General features: G+C 26.5%; 1 protein-coding gene across 1 annotated transcript in view; it reads left to right on the plus strand.

Moving 5' to 3' along the window:
• LOC112691756 overlaps window positions 1-21,706 on the plus strand; it is a 104,989-nt gene that overhangs the window by 64,338 nt on the left and 18,945 nt on the right. Inside the window, exons 5-7 of the mRNA XM_025566147.1 lie at window positions 1,226-1,353; window positions 11,462-11,693; window positions 15,391-15,528. Coding sequence (XP_025421932.1) covers window positions 1,226-1,353; window positions 11,462-11,693; window positions 15,391-15,528 — 498 coding nt within the window. The remainder of the gene's footprint in view (window positions 1-1,225; window positions 1,354-11,461; window positions 11,694-15,390; window positions 15,529-21,706) is intronic.

A 21,706-nucleotide genomic window follows, 5' to 3' on the forward strand; every position in this document is an offset into this window, starting at 1 on the left:
GACTGACCATATTTAGTTAATAAATATTATATCTTAACTTTTACCATCAATAGTAACATTTTTCAAGTAATTTTATTGTTGGTTGTTATAATTTTAATACATTAGTGTATCATTTTACGAATGTAAGAGTTAAATTTTAATTAAAAACCATTGAAACAAAATTTTATATAATGAGTTATATAACATATAGTTATTAACTATTAAACATTTATACCTCTGTGTTGAGTATTTAATTATTTATTTATTTATTTAGAATTTAATGGAGCTGAATTGCTCTTTTATAATATTCAATATGGTATAAATGACCAATTATGTATAAAATAGAAAAAATATACAATAATATATTATATTAAAAAGTAAATGAGTATATAAATTGATATTTGATTGGTAAATCTAATCTTACATAGAGAAAGAAAAATAAATAAAAATACAAAGAAATACATATGAAAAAATTAAAGAAAACACTGATTGACCGGGACTAATTAAAATTATTATGTTTTTTAAAAATATAATTGACTTCAATCTAAAAGTATCATGAGTTTTATTAAAAAAATCTAAAAAATTTGAGATTAAATTAGTTTCAAAGTTCTAAAAAAAAGGATTCATTACCTACTCTGGACTTAAAAAGTGAGACGGCAAATATCTTGATTTCTCTAATAGTTAGAGGGAATACGGAAATTGACTTGAGATTAAAGCTCAGGACATTTAATATTATAATTTAATGTCGTTGACGATCATAGTATCAAATAACTAACGTCTACATAGAAGAGAGTCTAAGTTTACTGAATTTTGAATTGGCGTAATAGAGTCTTTAGAAATTGGTAGGTTGTTCATATAGGCAATTATTTTTAAAAATCTGAGCCAAAATGAACACCAAGGTATTTTATTGAATAAGCTCTAATTATGATTATATTATCAAATGAGTAATTGTAAACAATCGAATAACAAGTGTAAGAGACAATTTTATATTTCTCTATATTTAAAGATAGAAAATAATTTTTGTTTCAAAATCAAAAATGTATCTATGTTATTTTGTAAATTTATCGAATCATAAATTGAATTGATTTGGGTGCAAGACTTTGCATCATCAACAAAAAGTAGAACTTTTACATTGCTACTAAAAATTTGAGAAAAATGTATAATAATATTATATTAATTTTTCTACTAGTGTTGTAAGAATCTATAATGTTGTGGATTTATTGTTTTTTTTTATTCATTTATATAGGGAAGAATGTCACAAATATTGGCTGCGGTTGAGAAAAACTCCATTGTTCGGATGCATATGTCCTCAGAATCAAGTTAAAAAACGTTGCGATCGTATTTTTGCATTGATAAATGAAAATCCGTGCATAAGTGAGTACAAAATTACAATCATATTTTATTTAGATTCTATTACTATTCATATTTCATTTAATATATGATAGTTCTCAAGTAGTATTTTGCATTTTACGAAAATTGTTACTCTTGTCAAATCTTTTTAATTTTTTTTATTAAGATTTATATTTTTTATAAGTAAGTTTAATTTATAAAGTGAAAGTGTTTGTTGTTGTTATATCCACGGTAAAGTTATTCGTGCTTATCACAAAAAATGTTCTGGTCATAATGATTACCCAAATCATTTTAAATCCTTCTCTCCTCGAATATTTTTGGCTTTTACTCTGAATCCATCAAGATCTCTCCTAAAAAATATGAAATGTCTTATCCATAACATAATAACATTTTTTTCCCTCGTAACTGTAATGAAACGTGTACAATTTGAATATTAAAGAAGTGTTAACAGCAATAAGAACATAATAGAAACCATAACGTGCAATCTCTTGATGTTTAATACTGGCCAAAAAAAAAAAGATTATTGATAAGAATTTTCTTTCATATGACATTTTTCAGTTAAAAGTTACTGTATACAACTTTTGATGCATTTTTACTGTTAACAAAAGTATTTACAAAATCACTGTCGTTGAAAAACCAACGTATTACTTGCTCGCTTGGTATAACATGAGAAATAGTTGTAGAAAAACTCGAAAATATTATAAAAGTTACTATAAGTGGTTAAAAGAAAAAAAAATTAAATTACGTACTAATCAAACTGACTTAAATATTTCTTTTATTCGGTGTCGTATAATGCATTCGTACTGATTGGTTAGTTCATATTGAATTCGGAATGACATAATCAAAGATCTGATCATATAATATTATTTAAACTAAAATTATATTACTTTAATCGTGTTTATGATTACCAAATAAGAACATTTCCCAAAAGTAAAATAAGTTTAGCCCTTAGGTAGTAATAACGACAAGTAGAAATATCACTCGAGTATCTTGTTGCCCAAACTTTGAACCAGAATAGTTTATGAACTTTTCGTTTAAAATGTATGACAATTAAAAAGTGATGTGTTTATGTTCATATTATATAAACAACAATAATCTCTCCATTTTTTTTGACATTATAAAACCTATTGCATACATTTTTCCATCGAGGCAGCGAGTATAGACATAAAAAAATTGAGCCCCGCACACGCGAAACTAGTAGCATTTTCAATCAAGTAGTTAGTATAAAACCTCTCAGTTTTTCAATTTCATTTCACTTACATTATTATTACGTAACGATAAGCGAGTTGGTGTGACTTGGAAAAATAAACACTAGCTACTTAATGCACAATACAATTTGTACAAAAGGGTTTACCTATACTTGTGTATGACTATATTAAATAGTTTATAATATGTAAAATTTGAAAATTCACCAGTTTTTAGTCAAAATTATTATTAGCTATTAAATAGAAAAAACGAATAACAATATACATTTAACTTGTATTTTCATAATTTAAACATTAATACAGTTCATAAAGTTTTATATATTTATTTTTTATTTATATTAAATTTATAAATGCATCGACATCAACAAAAAAATAAAAAATTAAAAAAATATGGAATTTAATTGAATAAAGTTCAAGTGGCCTCAGTCGTAATTTCATTAATAATACTTATTGTGGATGTATACACGTACATCGTTAAAAATTATTTGTTTGATTAACAATAATTATACTTAAATACATATAACAATAAATAAGACATACATCTTATTATATACGTTGTACGTAATGACATGTTTTATAGATTTTTAATGCATTTTTTTCAATTTATTCAATAAATTACATTAATCGTAATAAAAAAAAAACCTTTTCTATGCCCTTTTAAATCACTAATCTGATGTACGGTACCTAAAGTATATGAAGTAACCATATAACCGTTTAAAAATCCGAATGTAAGCTTTTGTACAGCTTTTCATCGATTATTTAATCACCGGAAAACCGATCAAGTTGAACTTAAAGTCTGAAATTCAATAGTTAGAAGATAAGAACTGTAGGGGAAAGGACAAAGCTATTTTCAATACAGGATATCTACGAGATTGACCAATAAAAATAATTTCAATTGAACCTTTGCTTAAAGAAATTTACTGTGAAAATAACATTACGTTCATTGATGCAATATAGTTAATTTTTTTCTATACATTTCTTTAGTTAATCTAATAAGTAATAGACAAACGTTTTTAGGTTACTAATGAAATCGGTATAATACGTAAGAAATCGTTTGAAAAACGATGATTCGTTAACCGAAAAAAATCGTATTAACCTATAAATGATGTTTGAAATTTCAACGAAAATGATCAAACAATCAATATTTTACGTTTATATGATTTCTTTATGCAGATGTGCGATAGATTTTTGTAATAAAATGTAATGTTAATATAAAAAATATGATTTTTATTTATTATGGTATATCTAACTTGCATAAATAAATAGTTATTAAGCGTAGCATTATACTTACTGAAAAACGAAATTATATGATTACACAGGAATTTCATAATAAATAACACCCACAAGAGCAGTATATATAAAATAATTGTACTTGATATATTTTATCTTGTTATTGATTTTGGTTATTTTACTATTTTTTCTTTTATCTCATTAATTTAATGCATTATAACTGTGTCAACTTTTGGCTTTTTTGATTTTCAAGTTCTGGTAATTGTTTTCATATTATTCTCCAAAATCTGTAAAATGCCATCATACTTTCATGTTATCGTCATTATCTGTAGTCCTAAACTTATAATGGTAATTTACATAATATATAAAATAAACGAATCTGATTTACAAACATATACAATGTGTTTATTTATTATCATTTTATAGTTTGTAGTGTATGTGTTATGGTTCAAAGTGTTTTTTTCTTTTTTTTAAATAGCTATTTTTTATTTATGATTCAGAAATAAAAAAACCACATATCCCCCTTATACTTTTGATTTACCGTTAATTTATTATTATAAAATGTATTAGGTAGCATTTAAAATATAAATTTATAATAATAATTTATTGAATTTTAGTATAAACGCACGATAAATTCAAAATTAATTATGAATAATAATTAAATTTAAATTTCAGTACGTATTCATTGTTAAATTACTGCCGATAACTTCCAATTAAGGGTGTGGATAATTACTTTTTCTAGTTTTTGTTTACGTAACTCACTAGATTAATTTTCTCACGCAGATCGATTAACACGTGTCAGCTTATAATATTTTTGTATCAAATAATTTAGATTAAGTAGCTTACAAAATATTACTTATTTATAATTGTAACTGAATAATGAAATAAATTGATACCTACTAAGGAGTTATACTATGTTTGTTTATGAGCTTTTAGATTTGTGACGTAAATTTTGGAGCTCCAACAGCTGACTTGACAAACTTCCACGAAAACTAAATGTTTAATTTAAGACCGCACATTGACTCATCACATAGATCGATATTTCTTAACTTTGGTATATTGTTGCATTTATACATTCAAACAACAAGTGTAATTTATGCTGCAGTCTGTTGGAGCACTATGTTCATGATCAAGACAGTGTATTAGGGCTTTAAAACGAATTTAAGCGTTACTACGCGTCTATGACGACCACGGAAGTCGGAACACAGTATGAACAACACGATACCGATAGTTACAAGGGAAAATAAATATCGATCCTATAAATCGTTTATAACCGTTTAAACTATGTGCTAGTAAAATCCTGATCGTGTGATTAACAATCGTATTGTATTTCCGACTGTATGGTGCATTGAAACAACCAGCTTAACTTACCGTGTGGTTCGCGGAAAAGGAGGATTCTGAAAATAGAATCAATATCGGCTTAAAGTCTACTCAACATCGTTTAGGCTTACTGTTTTTAAAGTTTAAACCCTCAACAACTATGAACTGCAGTCGAACACTGCCGAAAGTTTCGGATGTTGTATGTTATTAAATACTTAAATACAAATTACAAATTTTGTTTTACAACGAAATATAATATAATTTAACCGATTGGCCTGGACATTCCTAAGTAGACTAGTCATTCCAAAATCGATTCTGCTTTCAGAATCCCCATCGATTCACTACTCGATCGAGCGTTCTAATGTACAAAAATAAAAATGTGTAATTCTTGTTATGTTCGCACGTTTCAAAGACGAAGACAACAACGTGATTCACTTCAGCGACTTTACTAATGTATAATAATATATTATTATGTTCCTATTATTCTATTGGTGGTTTAAAATTGTCGGTCTTTTACGTGTGCCACCGAACGAAATCGAAAAATATCACGATTGCTACGACTTTACGTGCTCATTATTGTTACAACATTATGCTAATAAAAATATGGTATTCACAACAATTCCGTAATGGCTTTTCCTTGCACACCGCGCCCATAAATTAAGGTCTTAAAAACAACCCGGGGATCGGGAATTCTACATAAATTAGTACATTTAACGTTAACCTGAACCCATTTAAATGCACCGTTATAATACATTTGGTGCCGTAACCTTTGAAATTGCACGCGTCGAAAAACTTGGCGCGCACGCGCTCGCTCGAATATCTACGGGCAGGGCCGTATTAGCGCATAGGCACTACAGGCACTCTGCTTAGGGCCTACAAACATTTTTGAGTATACGAAAAAGTGTGGGTGTGGCTTCGATTTTTTTGTAGTATGCAAATTGGCATAAAAGAATATGGTTTTTGATAATTCATATTATATATGTTTTTGATTAAAATTAATTTTTTTTTAACATTTGTGAAAACTTTTATCGTATAAAAATTTATAATAGTTATCATACAAGAGTTTATATTTGATTTTTATTTTGTAAATATTATTGTTTTTAAAAGCTTAACATTGCATGAGATTTAACACTTCCTCTCCCAAAGAGAAGGTTTTTTAACCATTTAAATATTGGACAACGACCCAGCAAGGACTAAAGGACTAGAGGCCTAGGGCCTACGAACGATAGTGTTAATCCGAGCCTGCCTACGTGGTACCACTAAGGAATCGAACACGACGTTAGAATCATATTTGCATTCGTCATATTTTTGTACACATTTCTAGGCACACGGGGTGTGGTCCTGACCGTTGCCGTTCGCTGAATCTCGTGAACCGAATCTCGCTGCACACGCGCTACGGTTTATGACAATACAATCCAGACAGCTATAATAAATGGGGAGCGCGTGTACCGCAGCAAATCGCGCTGGTGGCGGTTTTCATCTTCTCGCGGTTTATGTACAACACAGGTGTAATAATAATGGTTGCAGTCTTTAACGTTAGTTCTAACGGCACGGCCCGTAACGTAGTCAGGGCCGGCACAAACAATAATAGTGCACTGGGAAAAATCAAATTTTGCCAATCCTAAAAAAAAAAAAAATGTAGCTCTTATTTAAACTTAGCCTCTTCCCCTATTATTTATGTGACATATCTACATAAAAAAAAATTAAATTTTTTATTTGATGTAGATAAAATAGATAGATAAAATTATATGTAAAAAGACAAAATGATTTTTATACTTATTATTCAAAACCCATCACTATCGCGACCGTCGGAAATCGCGGAAATAATTGTGTGATTATTTTATTTTTGGACTAATTGAAAACGCCCTGCGTAAGCCGTAATATAAAGTCATATAATAAGTTTAGACAATATTATTTTACAATATAGATAAGTGGTTTTCACGAATAAATTAATTTAAATATTTTTTTTATAAAACATCGATAGAACTAAAAAAAATGTATGAGTCAATTTTTACAGTGTCGCCCCTACTAAAATGTCGCCCTAGTTAGGTGCCTAGTTCGACTATACTTTGAGCCGCCTGAACGTAGTCCTACGTGGTATACCTCTTGAATTTTTCATCACGTGACCCACATGGACACCGTGTAGAACAACAGAGTTTATTATTACGGATATGTTATTTAAGTAAATCAGTGACAAACCTTACGTGTTATGCTTACAAGCGCGATTTGGGGAGGGGGCTTGGTTGTCTCAGCTACGAAATCAGTATCCCCAAATGTTTTCATTTTAGTTTACGTTTAAACGGTCATTATTCGTTATGTTTAGAGACATGGAGTGTTTATTGTATAATTTATAAATCTATAATTTAACAACCGATCATGTAATAAAACATTGGTGTATGCAGACGGGTAATACTCGAAAGTTATTTATTCATTTATTTTTAATTTGAAATATGAGCCTAATAAGGCTCAGAAGAGTTATTGTACTTAATATTAACATAATATAATTAAGAAGAAACAGAGAGTTACTTGAATGATACAATGCAAAGTTAATTTATGTAACACAATCTATAAATACAAACAAATATAGTTAGAAAAATTATTTACATGCGTTAAAGCAGTGAGTTTAATCTGGCTAAGCTGCTGTAGAAAAAATCAGAATTGTTTATTGAGTTACACCTGAATTATATGTGTGATAAAAATTTTAAATAAAATTGAATAATTTCAATTTAGAAATAATTGAATATTTACTGAGTAGTTTATTAATTGTTAAATTGTACAGTCTGCAGGTATCTATAACCATAAAGGAACATGAAACAGAGTAACCCCAGTTTTTTCATTGAAGTTGCACCCCTGGTAATTCTATTGAACGTTTCTTTCTACAACATAAGTTATTCATTTCAAAATGTAATTAAAAACGGTGAAGCTAATGAGGTATGAGGTATAAAAAATTAAATATAGTGGGAATTGAATTGGACATACGTATATATATATATATAATAAAATAACTTTAAAATAATTTAAAAACAGTATTTAGATTATTTCATAAATTAAGATGTATTATGCGGTATCCCAATAAAAGCTTTAATTAGTTATATTTAAAAATCCATTTTTTAAACAATGGAATACGTGATAAAAAGAAAACTAAAATAAATCGAATAACATTGTTATTAATAACTATACTAACTCTAAAAATAAGTGAATGATATAAGTTAAGTACATGAAACTCTTATATAATAAACCATAAAAAATTCATTCAACTCTACCTGAAAAAAAAAACTATAAATTCTTAGAATTATATTTAATTCCATTATTTAGTTCCATTAGTTGAACATATTTACTCAAAATCATCATGGTTTAGAAAATACTTGTTTCATTTTAAATTTTGCACATTCAATGTAAATTACAATTAAATTAAATTAAAGGTAAATATTACTGTTCACCTAAGTATATATAATAGTTTCAATCATATATGGTTAAGTATTATGCATAAGTAAATTACGGATTTTAAAGCAATTAAAAACTCAAAAAAAAAAAAGCACATAAAATAAAGCAATAGATCATTAAAAATATTTTTTTTAAAAAAAAGCATCAAAAATAAATTTAAAAAAAAAATTATTTATTACAAAAAATATCATAACAAATTATTTTAAAAAATAGCGAATACGGGCAGTGGAATCAATCATTTTTGGCATTTTGTGACACTCGATAAGAAAAACAAACTACACGGTGTTACAACGAAAACTAAACTGCAATTCTGAGTAGATAATATCTAGGGTATGATAATATCTCCATGTTAATTGTTGACAACATGACAAAATAACACACGAGTCAGGTTGTCAAGAAATGACTTAATAGATACCTACTTTTAACATTTCATATCATTATCTAAGTTATATTGATCAATTAACGAGATGAAATCGATTGAGCTATATCCTTGGAACATATTATGCTATATAAAAATAAATATTAACATTTTGTATACGTTTATTTAGAACACATTTTGAAAAAAAATGTTACAAAATATTACTTAAAAGCAAAAAACAAAGTACCAAAGAAAACCCTAAAATGCAGTCAAATACAAAAGGAAAGCAAAATTAAATTCTGTAAATTTGATTCTATGTAATATAAATCGAATTCATAACTGACAGCTTTTTTTGAAAACAATAGAAAAAAAAAAAAGAAGCGAATTCCTTCAAAATCCGTATTCTATTCATAAGTAAGGAATGCATTTTATTGTAAATACATATTTTTATTTGAATAGAATATTTTTGCTTGATGTTTAGGATTTGGATTATTCTACTACATACATTCTAATACAAGCTCAATTTTATTTGATATAATTTTATATATTTGGGTACCAATACTTGTTTTTTTCATATTTGGTAAATAAAATACACATGTTTCGTAAGTATTCGAAGAAACTTTGGTCTGTCCATACTTTTTCGTGTTACGATAAGACGGTGGATTACATAATGTTTTCTATGAACACTAACATTTTTTCACTGTGCTTTTTGTGTTCTCAAAAGCACAACAATAGCAGCTTCCAATTTCAGCCCGTGAAATAAAGTCCGTGACTAAGACGGTACTGCAGTATTATTGATCGTAAATAAAATAAACTCGATTAAATATTACACGTACGATAAGCCATATATACGTACTTAGGGGTTATCTACTCACTCGACCCGCCCAGCACATTACTATTTGATTTTTTTTTTCTGTATTCTTCAAGAATTATTTTGTTGTTGGGGTCATAAATCATCCCCTCACGTGAAATCTCCCTACAATACCAAAAACTAAGAATCAAGTTTTGGAAAAATAAATATCAACGGATCTCAAACAATACGTCCAACCATAACACGGTACTATGACCAAAAAGTAGGTTATTAATAACCATACGGGTAAACATAAACATTTGGATTTATTTTTTAATTAATTTTGGTCGTATACTCGCATATAAATAATAATAATAACTGTACACATAGTTGCTATTGTTTTCAGCAGTTATTTAATTTGTCCATGGCATTTTCATCTTCTATACATTTGATACATTCAACTAATAATAAAATTATTAATCTAATTTTTTATTAATTTGATTAAAACCAATTATTTTTGAAGACATTCGATTTATAACGTTTTATTTAGTTTTTATCATTATTTATTATACCTTGATTTACATAACAATTTTGTTTTTCGTATTACTGTTCGTCACCGGGTCGTAATCAAAAAGTTATCGTTGCATAGAATTAAATTACCCTAACAAAGCGAATACATATTACTTTAACTTGTATGCACACAATATAATTTGTACAAATAAATTACAATAAATCTGCGCTCTGCTCACTAAGCTTAAAATCCGTATCGATTTAATTCACCCAATTATATTAATTATTATAACCATCTTATTGTATCAACCATGTACTTATTTATCGGGACTTTTAATACTACTTATTTTCTGTCAACTGTTTTTCTTCATATTTTCCAATTTTATCACATAAAGAGTAGTTAATTAAAGGTTAGTTTTTAAAGGTTAAGTTGCTGTTACATGCAATGTTTTCAAAAATATTAATACGCAGAATAGAAAATATAATTTACAACCATCACTATCGATCAAAAATTCAAATGATTATTTTTTTTTTTTAATAATGGAAATTACTTTACACAAAGTATATAGAACACTAAAATACAAAATCATGCATCATAATTTATGTTAGAATTTTTTCAATAAAAAAAAAAAAAAAAAAAACATTAGATAATATCAATCGTTCACCCATAGTAATATAAAATATGTATATTATTTTACCAATTAAATCTTATGCATTTTTAATGTAACAATAATATTTAATTACACACCAGCAGAGAAATTCATTATTTATTCGAACTAATAATAATAATAGACACTTTTGACATTACTATTATAAACGAGTATGAAGATTATTTGAACATGTTACATTGAACGTTAATTTTTTTTTCATTGAATATTCAGTGCATGATTGATAATTTTAATTGAAATTATTGAAAAAATCTTTTATCTCAATGTAATTGTATGTGTTTAGATAAAAACAAACGGGTTCCCATAGGTTTTAAGACTTCGTCTTAATTGGTCTTGTGGTTTTTTAGAGATTTCCATCATTATATGTTATCATCGAATAACACATTTTCACTACGTTGTTTATAAATATATTTAGTAATAAATTACAGGAAGCGATGTACAAAACAATTTGTTATACATTTTTTATTTTTCTATAAATGTGTCTATTGAGTAAATATACGATTACATTTAGAACTTATTATAAATCATCGCTTACTGTATCTTATTTAATCTTGTCGTTCACTTGCCCTGGATTAATGATGTATTTTTGTTGTTGTTGTAAATTTAGGTTCCAAGTCGTCGCCAATCGACAACTCTATATTGAACTTTCAGAGTACGTGCCACGAGGCGTTAGAAACTTGTAATAAGCATCCACATTGCCAGGAAATGGTGGCTTCCATTATTCGAAATTGTAATCAGAGACAATGTAGAAAATCCAACTGCATGGAATCGTTGCAAAGCTTTTACAGGAATGAATCAATGCATTCGTTCGCGATCGAAATCGCATTTTGTCTGTGCAAGTAAGATTATACGATGATATTATTGTAATATAGATAGATGAATTATTCGGATGTTATTGTTACACTTTTTGATGAATACTTATAAATACTAATGAATAATTATTTTAATGGTATTATTTGTCCGTACATTTACAGACATTTAAATTATTTTAAAAACTACGGACAGATTAAATAATATTATTAATTTCTAACTAACTTATTGTAAATAGTTTTTAAACACTGCGCTACTGGTAAATTTCTTTATAAAAATGTTTGAATATCACGTAAAAGTTTGTTAATAGGCAACTAATCAGCTTTTGTCATAGATAGTCATAAATATAATGAATTAATAATAAAATCCTAAAAATTAAATTCCTAATAGTATCAAATTTAATAATACGAAAAAGTAAATGTTTTTTTGATTATTGTCATTCGTCTATTATATTTTATTTTCTAACCCATTTTTTAAAATGTTTAAAAATTCAATATTTCTGGGATTTGTTAATTTTAAAATATAACCCTGTATTACTAAAATAATGTTTATTTTAATTGTTAGTAAAATTTATTATTCTTTTATCGTTGAATAGTGAAGTATTTTTAAAGATGAACGAAAATTCAAAATATCTTCTGAGAGAAATTTATTTCGACATTGCTTAAATGGTCTACATTCTATTCTTCGAAGTACTCCTAATTCCTGTTTACAAATGAAATATCTATCAGCGTATAAGAAATTCATTATAATCATAAAACCAATTAATATTAATTTAATTTAATTTATTATTAATTAAAACAATAAATCTACATTGTTTACTTCGATGAAAATCACAACGGCCAAAAGTGAAATTTTGAGAAATACAAAATTGTTATCTCAAAATTATTATCAATAGTGGTGGATACTGAAATGTTGTACGGAGGGAGAGGTAAAGCCATATATATAAAAATTGGACATATGTATGGTAGGTTTTACCTTTAGGAACAAAGTTAAATTTTATAATAATTAAAAGGATAAAAAATATAATATCATGGTATTAAAAATTAATATTATACTTTATTTTTATAGTCCAAAGTCAAGTTTTGGTTGTTTTCTTTAGAAAACCTGTCGTTCATATTTTTTAGATTATTTTCACTGTTAATATTTATATCCTTATGGATATACATAAAATATAACCCTGTCAATCTTTCTCTTCCCATTGTTGCACTTAACCAAGTTTTAAGTAGCCTTAAAGAGGAATAACTTCTCTCTGCTACAGCGACATAATCTAACTAAAAATTTAAGTAAGAATGGTTGTATTGGATAGCAATTTTTATCTGAACTATTTAATGTCTCATGAATAAAATGTATACTTTTAAACTCAGGATTTATTAATAAAGAATTATTATTTTATTTTTTTCACGGAAATTATCGAGATTACGTGGAACGCGCGACGGTCATCGATTTCCTATTGTATCGAAAAAAGATTCTTAGATTATTAATAAAAAATTATCGAATAGTTTTTTTTCTATATATGAGAAAATATATTTTTAGGAAATGGCATCGTCATTACTCCTTCTTGGATCCGTCACTGATTAGCAGTATCTATTAGTTAAGTTGACTTAGTAGTTTAGAATAGTCAAAAGAGTCATCAATAAGTTTTTGTATACATATCTGGTTAGCTGCAATATCCTGTCAGTTACGTTTGATAGTCCTAGTAAAGTAAGTACTGGTTCGTAATCATGAGGCCTTTGTTCAATATGAAGCACCAGCAACAAAGTTTAAAAATTTACGTTGTACCCTTTCAATATGGTTTCTATTTGTAACTGTATTAGGATCCCAAATAACAGTACCATACTCTAGAATTGGTTTCCCAAGAGCACAATATAATTTGGTGAGTTGCGCTAACAATTTGAATTCAGCGGAAACTCTTTTTATAAAAGCAAGTATTTTTAGAGCTATACAGCATTATTTTTTTTATATATTCGTGAAAAGTAAGTGCCTCATCTATTTTAACACCAATGTCAGTGACAGGTTTACCTGGATTATCGAGAGGTAAATTACACAAAGTGAAATTAATTACGATTGGATCACGAATTCTGTAAAAGAATATAATTATAATATAGTTATAATATCATAATACTTATAAATGTTATTTTACTATCATTGCGTAGAACATTATAACTTACATATTATTATGTGTTTCACAATAACTAACATGCAATATAATATTATGCAGTTGTCAGTGAAAAACAACACATGGTGATCATGTGACTGTTTATAATGTAATAAATTATATAGTTTATGTTATATTATAATAATAATAAATTACAGTCCAATTCCATCGTGTTAAAAACAAATTATAAAAGCTGAAAATATACTTTTGATAAGTATAAAATATTACACCCCGATACGAATGCAGCAGCGATGTACTCGTATAAATAGAATTATTTACAAACCGTTTAATCGATAGTTGTAAACTATTTACTTCGAGTTGCATATGTAGTACTTTCCCGAAGAGTTTAGAATTTACTGCTACACTACAATTATTTTCCGAAATTTAAAAATTATTAAGCTTTTTTAGTTTTAAAGAAAAAATGCCTGTCCTTCCCCGTTGTTTGATAAACTCATTACTGTAACTTTTATAACGACCACGAAATTACACATAGTTATTTAATATGATGTAAATGTATGTAGTAACATTGAATCATATTTTTTTTCTTTACCTAACTTCTAACAGTATCTAATATTACTAGTAAGTTAGTAAGAACACTGCGGATCATGTAATTTAGTTATAAATTTAATATGTCGATTAATCATATCCGAGTGAGGGCTTATAACATTTATTTTTCGATAGCAATTATATTATTCTTAACTAACTGCCCTGCACTTAACAATGAATTAAATGGCCGTTTGTAAAAACATAAAACTACATTGAATTTTATGTTATAATAAATTCTAAATTATGGTTACCAATATTCAATTGGAACATTATTATATGTGTGTTTTTCAATCATTGTAGATCCACCCTAGTATATCACAGTTTACCTGTAAAACATTTGTTTTTAATATTTCTCTATATGACTACCATTAATTTTAGAATATTATCTATTCTAAAATCAATGCTACTAAATAATAAATACAATTTACTCCCATTCGGTTTAGGTGCTTAATTTGATTATTCTATTTGAAACACCATTATTCTAATTCAAATATTTTATATATTCTCGTATGACCTTTATTTGATTGGCGTACTGTATAATATAATAATAATTTATTTTAGCTATAATTGTTGATCTATGATCTTAACCGCTATTGCTGGAAGTGAATATAATGTACTTCATCGTTATCAACAGGCAAATATTGACGATTAAAAGACTCCGTTGCATTTCTTGTGTTAATGATGCATTTGATATTTACATTTTGTTTTCTTAACGGATATGCTATTTAAAAATGTTAAATAAATGAATAATAAATGGAGTTTCAATAATTTCAATAAAGTAATAATATTCTAAACCAGCACTTAATAAAATTTAAAAAAATTTAAAAATGTAATCTATTACGTGTGTGTTATAAAGAAACCGAATACAAAAAAAAATTGTCTATTAAATGTATCAATATTTTTAGTATGCATGTCATTTGTGTTTTATATATAAAAATGAAAGGTCCACAATAAAAACAATAAGAAATTAAATTCATAACATTAAGCAGTGAATGCCTTTATTAATTATTGTTATTTCTGAATAGAAAATCTGGAGTCAACAAAGACAAATGTTTGATAGCTCAAGAAATGTTGCATCCAGAATGTGCGCAGCGTGTAGACGGAACAGCTAAAGTGTCATGCCATAGCTTGGCCGAAAGTTGCAGGTTGAAATCAGATTGCAGGTAACAGAATGGAAATATCAAAATGTAATATAATAAAATATATTTTATGGGTTCGAGTACATTTAAGTAGATCATATTAATATTTGAGCGAATATATAAATAGCTTAAATATAGAAATAAATAATTAAATAAATGCTTAGCCAGGAGTATTATTATATTTGTAAAGTATGATCGGTTTCGAATTAAAAATTCATCATCTGGTATATACAAATTCAATAAGATCGCGATTGAATATGAAAAAATTAACGAAAAAATGCATTGAGAAAAATTGGTAATTTTATTAGATACAGATATGTTAAGAAATTAAATACTTTGGTTGTTATTGTTTATTATTTCCTAAAATGTATTGATATAAGATATTATTTTTAAAATCAGTTTGTACATTTAAAATATTATTGTAATTATTATTTTTTATTTAACTTCGTAAGTGTAACTACTCTAAAACTGAATTATTGTAAATGTTATTTTGGATATTTAGTATTTCTATGCCTGTATTGATATCAAAATGTTTATTTAATGGTTAATAGTTAACTACTAGTAATTACTAATGGTTATTTTCTAAAACATGTTTAGCAAAACTTGAATCAGGGACAGTTATTTTTAATTCTACTTCAGAAATGTGTTCTTTATATCTTATTTTAAAATTTCTATTTGACATGCCCATATAAAATATATTTTAATTACATTTAAGTTTATGTATATCGGCATTTTCAAAAGAAAGAGGGTTTTTTAAAGTTTTTAGTTCTATTATCTAAGTCTAATCAAATTGTTAATAGTTTTAAAAGTAATTTTTACAATATTAGCAAATTTTTAAGTTGTATTATTTTAACACTTCATACTACAATAGTTATCAATATCAATCAATATCAATATTGTACGGTGAATTGTGTTTAATTTTTTCTTTAATACGTTAAAGAATTTTTTTAATAATATTTAAATTGAAATTATTTTTATGGGCTATACTTAAGATAACATTGAGTTCGTGTTCATAATTAAATTTATTTAATGGAATACGTTCAATTCTATAAAGTATTGAATTAAAAAATATAATAAATAATAATAATTATAATAATTAATTTTTATATCAAGCGAAATATTTTTTTAAACCTTTACCTTATTTTATTTTTTCATGTTCAGTCACGATTTTATTGACTTAGTTTATACTCGACGATGAATTTTTAATTAGAAACCGATTTTACTTTACAAATATAATAATATTCCAGGCTAAGCTAAGTATTTATTTATATATTATGTTACGAGTATGTATTACCCATTTAATAATATTTAATTATAATTATATTTATTTTATTTGGTCATATAAACTAACAATTTATTGAATACTACAAGTGTATTTATTTTTACATTTTTATATAAGTAAATGTTTGGATTTAATGTTATTGTCATGTATTAGTAATTTTTGGCAACTTTCTAGTTGATTGCAATATTCAAAATGTTGGTGTGTTTGACGTGAAGTTAATTTATGTGGAAACACTAATTTTATATGAGGAGAATGTTTTATACACATGTCAAAAATACGTTTCATATTATCAAATAATACTTTAATTACCAACTTCAACTATCGAGTAATGAACCACAATGAAGTATTTCAGTTAAAATGTCATGGCCTTGCACGTAAAAAACTTTTTAATTATTTTTATTTGTTCGATTAATGCGTAAGAAAAGTAAAAAAAATTTCTTTACGAAAATTTTCACTAATGTAATACTAGACGAAAAGTTTTTATTCCAAGTAAATTTTAACAAGAGTATTTTAATCAAAAGTATAAAGCAAATCAAGTATGCAAAAACGTAGAAAAAACGGAAATATTTATGGGCTGCATACGAATCAGGTCCCGAATTTAAATTTACTATACTAGTTGGGTCCCAAATTATTTTAGGTATATACTAGTTCCTGAATAATTTTTAGTAAGTACTACATTATACTAACATTTTCCTTCCCATTTTAGCTGACTTAGGACTGTCTATGATCTATTTAGACCACAAGACCACATTTTTTAAAAATTCTATAATTTATATAATAGTATTGAAAAGTTAGTATAGTGTAATAAAAATATTATACAATAATATTAATACAATTTTAATATCTTTAATATTATTACCCACGCAATTCTAATAATTTATTTTTTAATGGAAAAGAAACTATATAAAAAATCTACAAAAAACATTTTTCACCATACCTATGGTTTAAATAGAATATAGGCAGTCCTAAGTCTGTTAAAATGGGAAGAAAAATGTTAGTATAATGTATTACTTACTAAAAAATATTCAAGAACTAGTGTATACCTAAAATAATTCGGGACTCAACTAGTTTAGTACCTATACAAATTTGGGACCCAACTAGTACACTACCTACGATTATCCTCTAGTACTCGGGATCCAACTTGGATGCTCCGCATTTATGAATTTAAAATTTTGATAAGTATCTATAAGTCTTTCTTTTATCACACGATATAACTTTTTCATTTTAAACGATTTAGGTGAAATAATTTAAAAAATAGTTCTTTGTACTTGTTCATTTTAAAATATTTGCCAGCAAAAAATAATAATAAAATAAACCGTATGTAAAACGTATTCATGAAATAATATCGAATAAATATATTCATATGGTGTTATAGATGGATCATCTTTAAAAATACGTTAAAATACATCTAAAGAAATTCTTGTAACAAAAAAAAAAAAAAATCGAATATTTTACTTATGTAAAACAATATAAATTCTTTACACAGCAGTTAAAATGTTTTCTTAAAATACCCTCTTATAGTCAGTTTGAGTTCTGAGACAAACCCCAATATTGTATTACATCATTAAAAACTCAATAATTACGTGACTCTGTTCGCTGTGCAGGGCTCGTTAACTAACAACGAACGAACAACAGACTACGCGACTAGGTTGAATCCAGATGCGATGTATGTTTTATTTTCTCTTGGAAGATTTACGTACATATTGTTTATTCAAATTTACAAAATATTTATGATGCAATAGTTTTTCAACAAAAATTATACATATTATGGATACCCATTCTCGGTACTTAAACAAACTTCCCACTGAACATTTTATGTTGCCTATCATCTCTGAGATGTATGTTTTGTATTCAATATGGAACATGGCATTGCGATGTTATCGAATAGTTACTGTTTCATTTTATATATTAATATATAAAGTTGTTAGGTATTGCAACTATAATAATACAATCATAATTGATACCAATCAAAACGCGATGTAATTGCGACCCCATAATGTTTCAAACTGCTGCTTTAAGATAATGGTAGTAATCAGTTATCCCGTGATTATAGTATTATAGTACTATATACTCGTATATATATATATATATATATATTTATAATATGATATCCAGTTATTTATAAACAAACGTATTTCCATATTTAAAATTTTTAAATTATTGATAGCTGATAACTAGCTGGTTTTCACTGTGCGCGCTATTTGTATGGTTCCTATAATATAATATAAACAAATAGTTTTGTTATAAGACATATGTATGTATAGGCAGGGTCGAGGAGAGAGAAATCTGGACCCGTAGGGTATATTTTAAGGTTTATCTTAATTTTGTCTACAGTATTCATCAAATTTTTATCATTAATTGTGTTTAATTTTTAATAATTTGTAGTCCCTAATTTCCGGCCCCCCTCAAAAATTCCGAGCCCAAGGGAGATCATTCCTTTTTCCTTGTTGTCGAACCTGTGTGTAAGTAATGTATATATATATATGTATATATTTATTTATAATGTTTTACAATAACTACAGTGTTCTTAAATAATTAGTGTAAATATTGGACGTATAATTACCATTTAGGTAGGTACTTAAATCATGAATAAATAGTAAATCTTGGATTATGTATATAGTATACTATTATTGAATAGTATATTTTATCATCATTCATCAGGACCTTTCCTTAAAGTAACACACAAAACTTTAAAATATACATAAAGTATAATTCAGATAACATAATGTTTTTTGGTGCAAGACCTGTATTAGGTATGAAATTTATATTTATTATAATCATATATTATAGGTATAGTAATATTAGATAAATAGTGTGCATATTGTGTCAAATTTAATTTTTTTATACTTTTTAATATATATTTTGCATAACAATTATTTGAATACACCTAAATATATAGCACACTATTATAAAGTATGATAATTATAATTTTATATATTTTCGATTTAATTATTTAAATACATTAATTTTACTAATATAATATAAATACGATTGGTATATAGATAGGATTAAACGTAGGTTCCCAAATTCATAGATATATGTACGCATGACCGAGGTTTAAATCATTTGTGTACGCGTAAAAATGTTTTTGCATTTTTTTTCATCGACCGTGCAATTTAGTGTAACATTTGGATATTGATAAGATTTATTTAAATAATGGTTAAAATACGTTTCATGGGAGATATCATTTCGACGCAATTACAGTTATTGGATTTTTTTCATACATAAAGGCACGCAATCTTTAATGTTGAGTGTTTCAGAAAAACATCCTAGAAAAATTGATGAGACAAAGTATTGACAAAATATTTATCTACGAAACACTCGGCCGAGCTTGTTCATTCCTTCTCGGAAACCGTCAGAAAAATGAAAAATAAACAAACAAACATAAACGCAATTTCGCTGCAAGATTCTTTCCAGTTTAGTTAGTATTATGGTCAGTGAGATGAGTGGTATTAACGTTTTTCGACGGTTTTCTACAAATGAGTCATTGACCCATTAAACGGCACAGAACGTAGCGTATCGTAGGAGCCCTCCCGTACTATTTCGTTTTAATTGCGTTAGGTTAAGATCTACATTTATCTAAAAACACCCGTGTTCACAATATACTATATATTACCGTACAGCATAATTAGTATTTCAGTCCTTGTATCTATTTTGACGTTACGCGTTTAATACTCATATTTCACAATCTTTTGACAAAAGTTTTTTTCCTAATTCGAATGATCATATCCGCGATAATTCCATAATTTTGTAATGTTTATGGGCAGTACTTCCGTAGTACGTTTACTTAGTAACTGCCAAAACGTGATACCTGTTCAAATAACTTGTACGGATCGCGAATTAAGTCGTAATAAATACGGATAAAAACTGAGGGATTATCAAAAAAGAAACTTTTATTTTTTTAATACAATATAATCTCAGTCCAAATAACTTGTATATAAGCTTACTAAAATTAATTAACATTACGCAGAATAAGTTTATAAACAAAAATGATTCGATTAGTATAAATCTTTTTATTACGCTCTGATAGGTTTATGAGCGCGAGCATGTATCAATTGCGCCGAAAATCGCAGGTAAAGAGAGAAAAATTATGGGATAGGAAAAAGATATAATACATCAACTGCGCCTATCGATATTCAAATGCAATATAATGAATATCAATTGCGCCAATAGATTCCTATATATATATATATATGTATAAACGTGTTTAATTTTTACTGAAATTTAGAATAAAATATGCATTTAAAGAAATTCGTATCTTAGGATCTTACCTTATATAAGGTTACATTGATATCAATGTCTTAAAAAGTACAACATATTTATTTTATGCTTTTATTTTTGAAAAATGTTTACTGAGCATAATTATTTTGTGCGACTGTTTTGTTATTTTAATACAAATATGAATACATTGTAAATTTTCAAACACTAGAAATCATTCCTTTAAGAATAACATAGTCCAGTTTATTAGATCGGCTACTGAACGTATAATAATATAATTCTGCAGTAAACTAAAACGTCAACAACTTATTAACTTTTAAATGAGTATTATTATAATTTATTATATGTTTTGCTTATATTTTAATAACGAAATCAGTCTGCTAATTTTTGTAAAAACGTTGCGTTTTTAAGTCCTGGAATATGGTTTAATTATTCTCTCTACAAATATCTGCTGGTTTTTCAAAATTAAAATTAAAATGTTATTGTTTGAATTAAAATGGTTGATAAATAATCGATAATTTTCAGCGAAACTATAACCAAATTTAGGATATATTTGTACATTTACAATTTAAATTGCTCAATAAATAATTACCTACTGAAAAAAAGGAAAACCTAAAGGGTGACTGCATAAGTATATTTTATATGTATCATATAAAAATAACGCATATTATGTTTCTACTGTTGGTGGTTAATAATGACTAA

Source organism: Sipha flava, unplaced genomic scaffold (genome assembly GCF_003268045.1).
Source record: "Sipha flava isolate LNK unplaced genomic scaffold, YSA_version1 66_pilon_pilon, whole genome shotgun sequence".
NCBI classification, from domain to species: domain Eukaryota; kingdom Metazoa; phylum Arthropoda; class Insecta; order Hemiptera; family Aphididae; genus Sipha; species Sipha flava.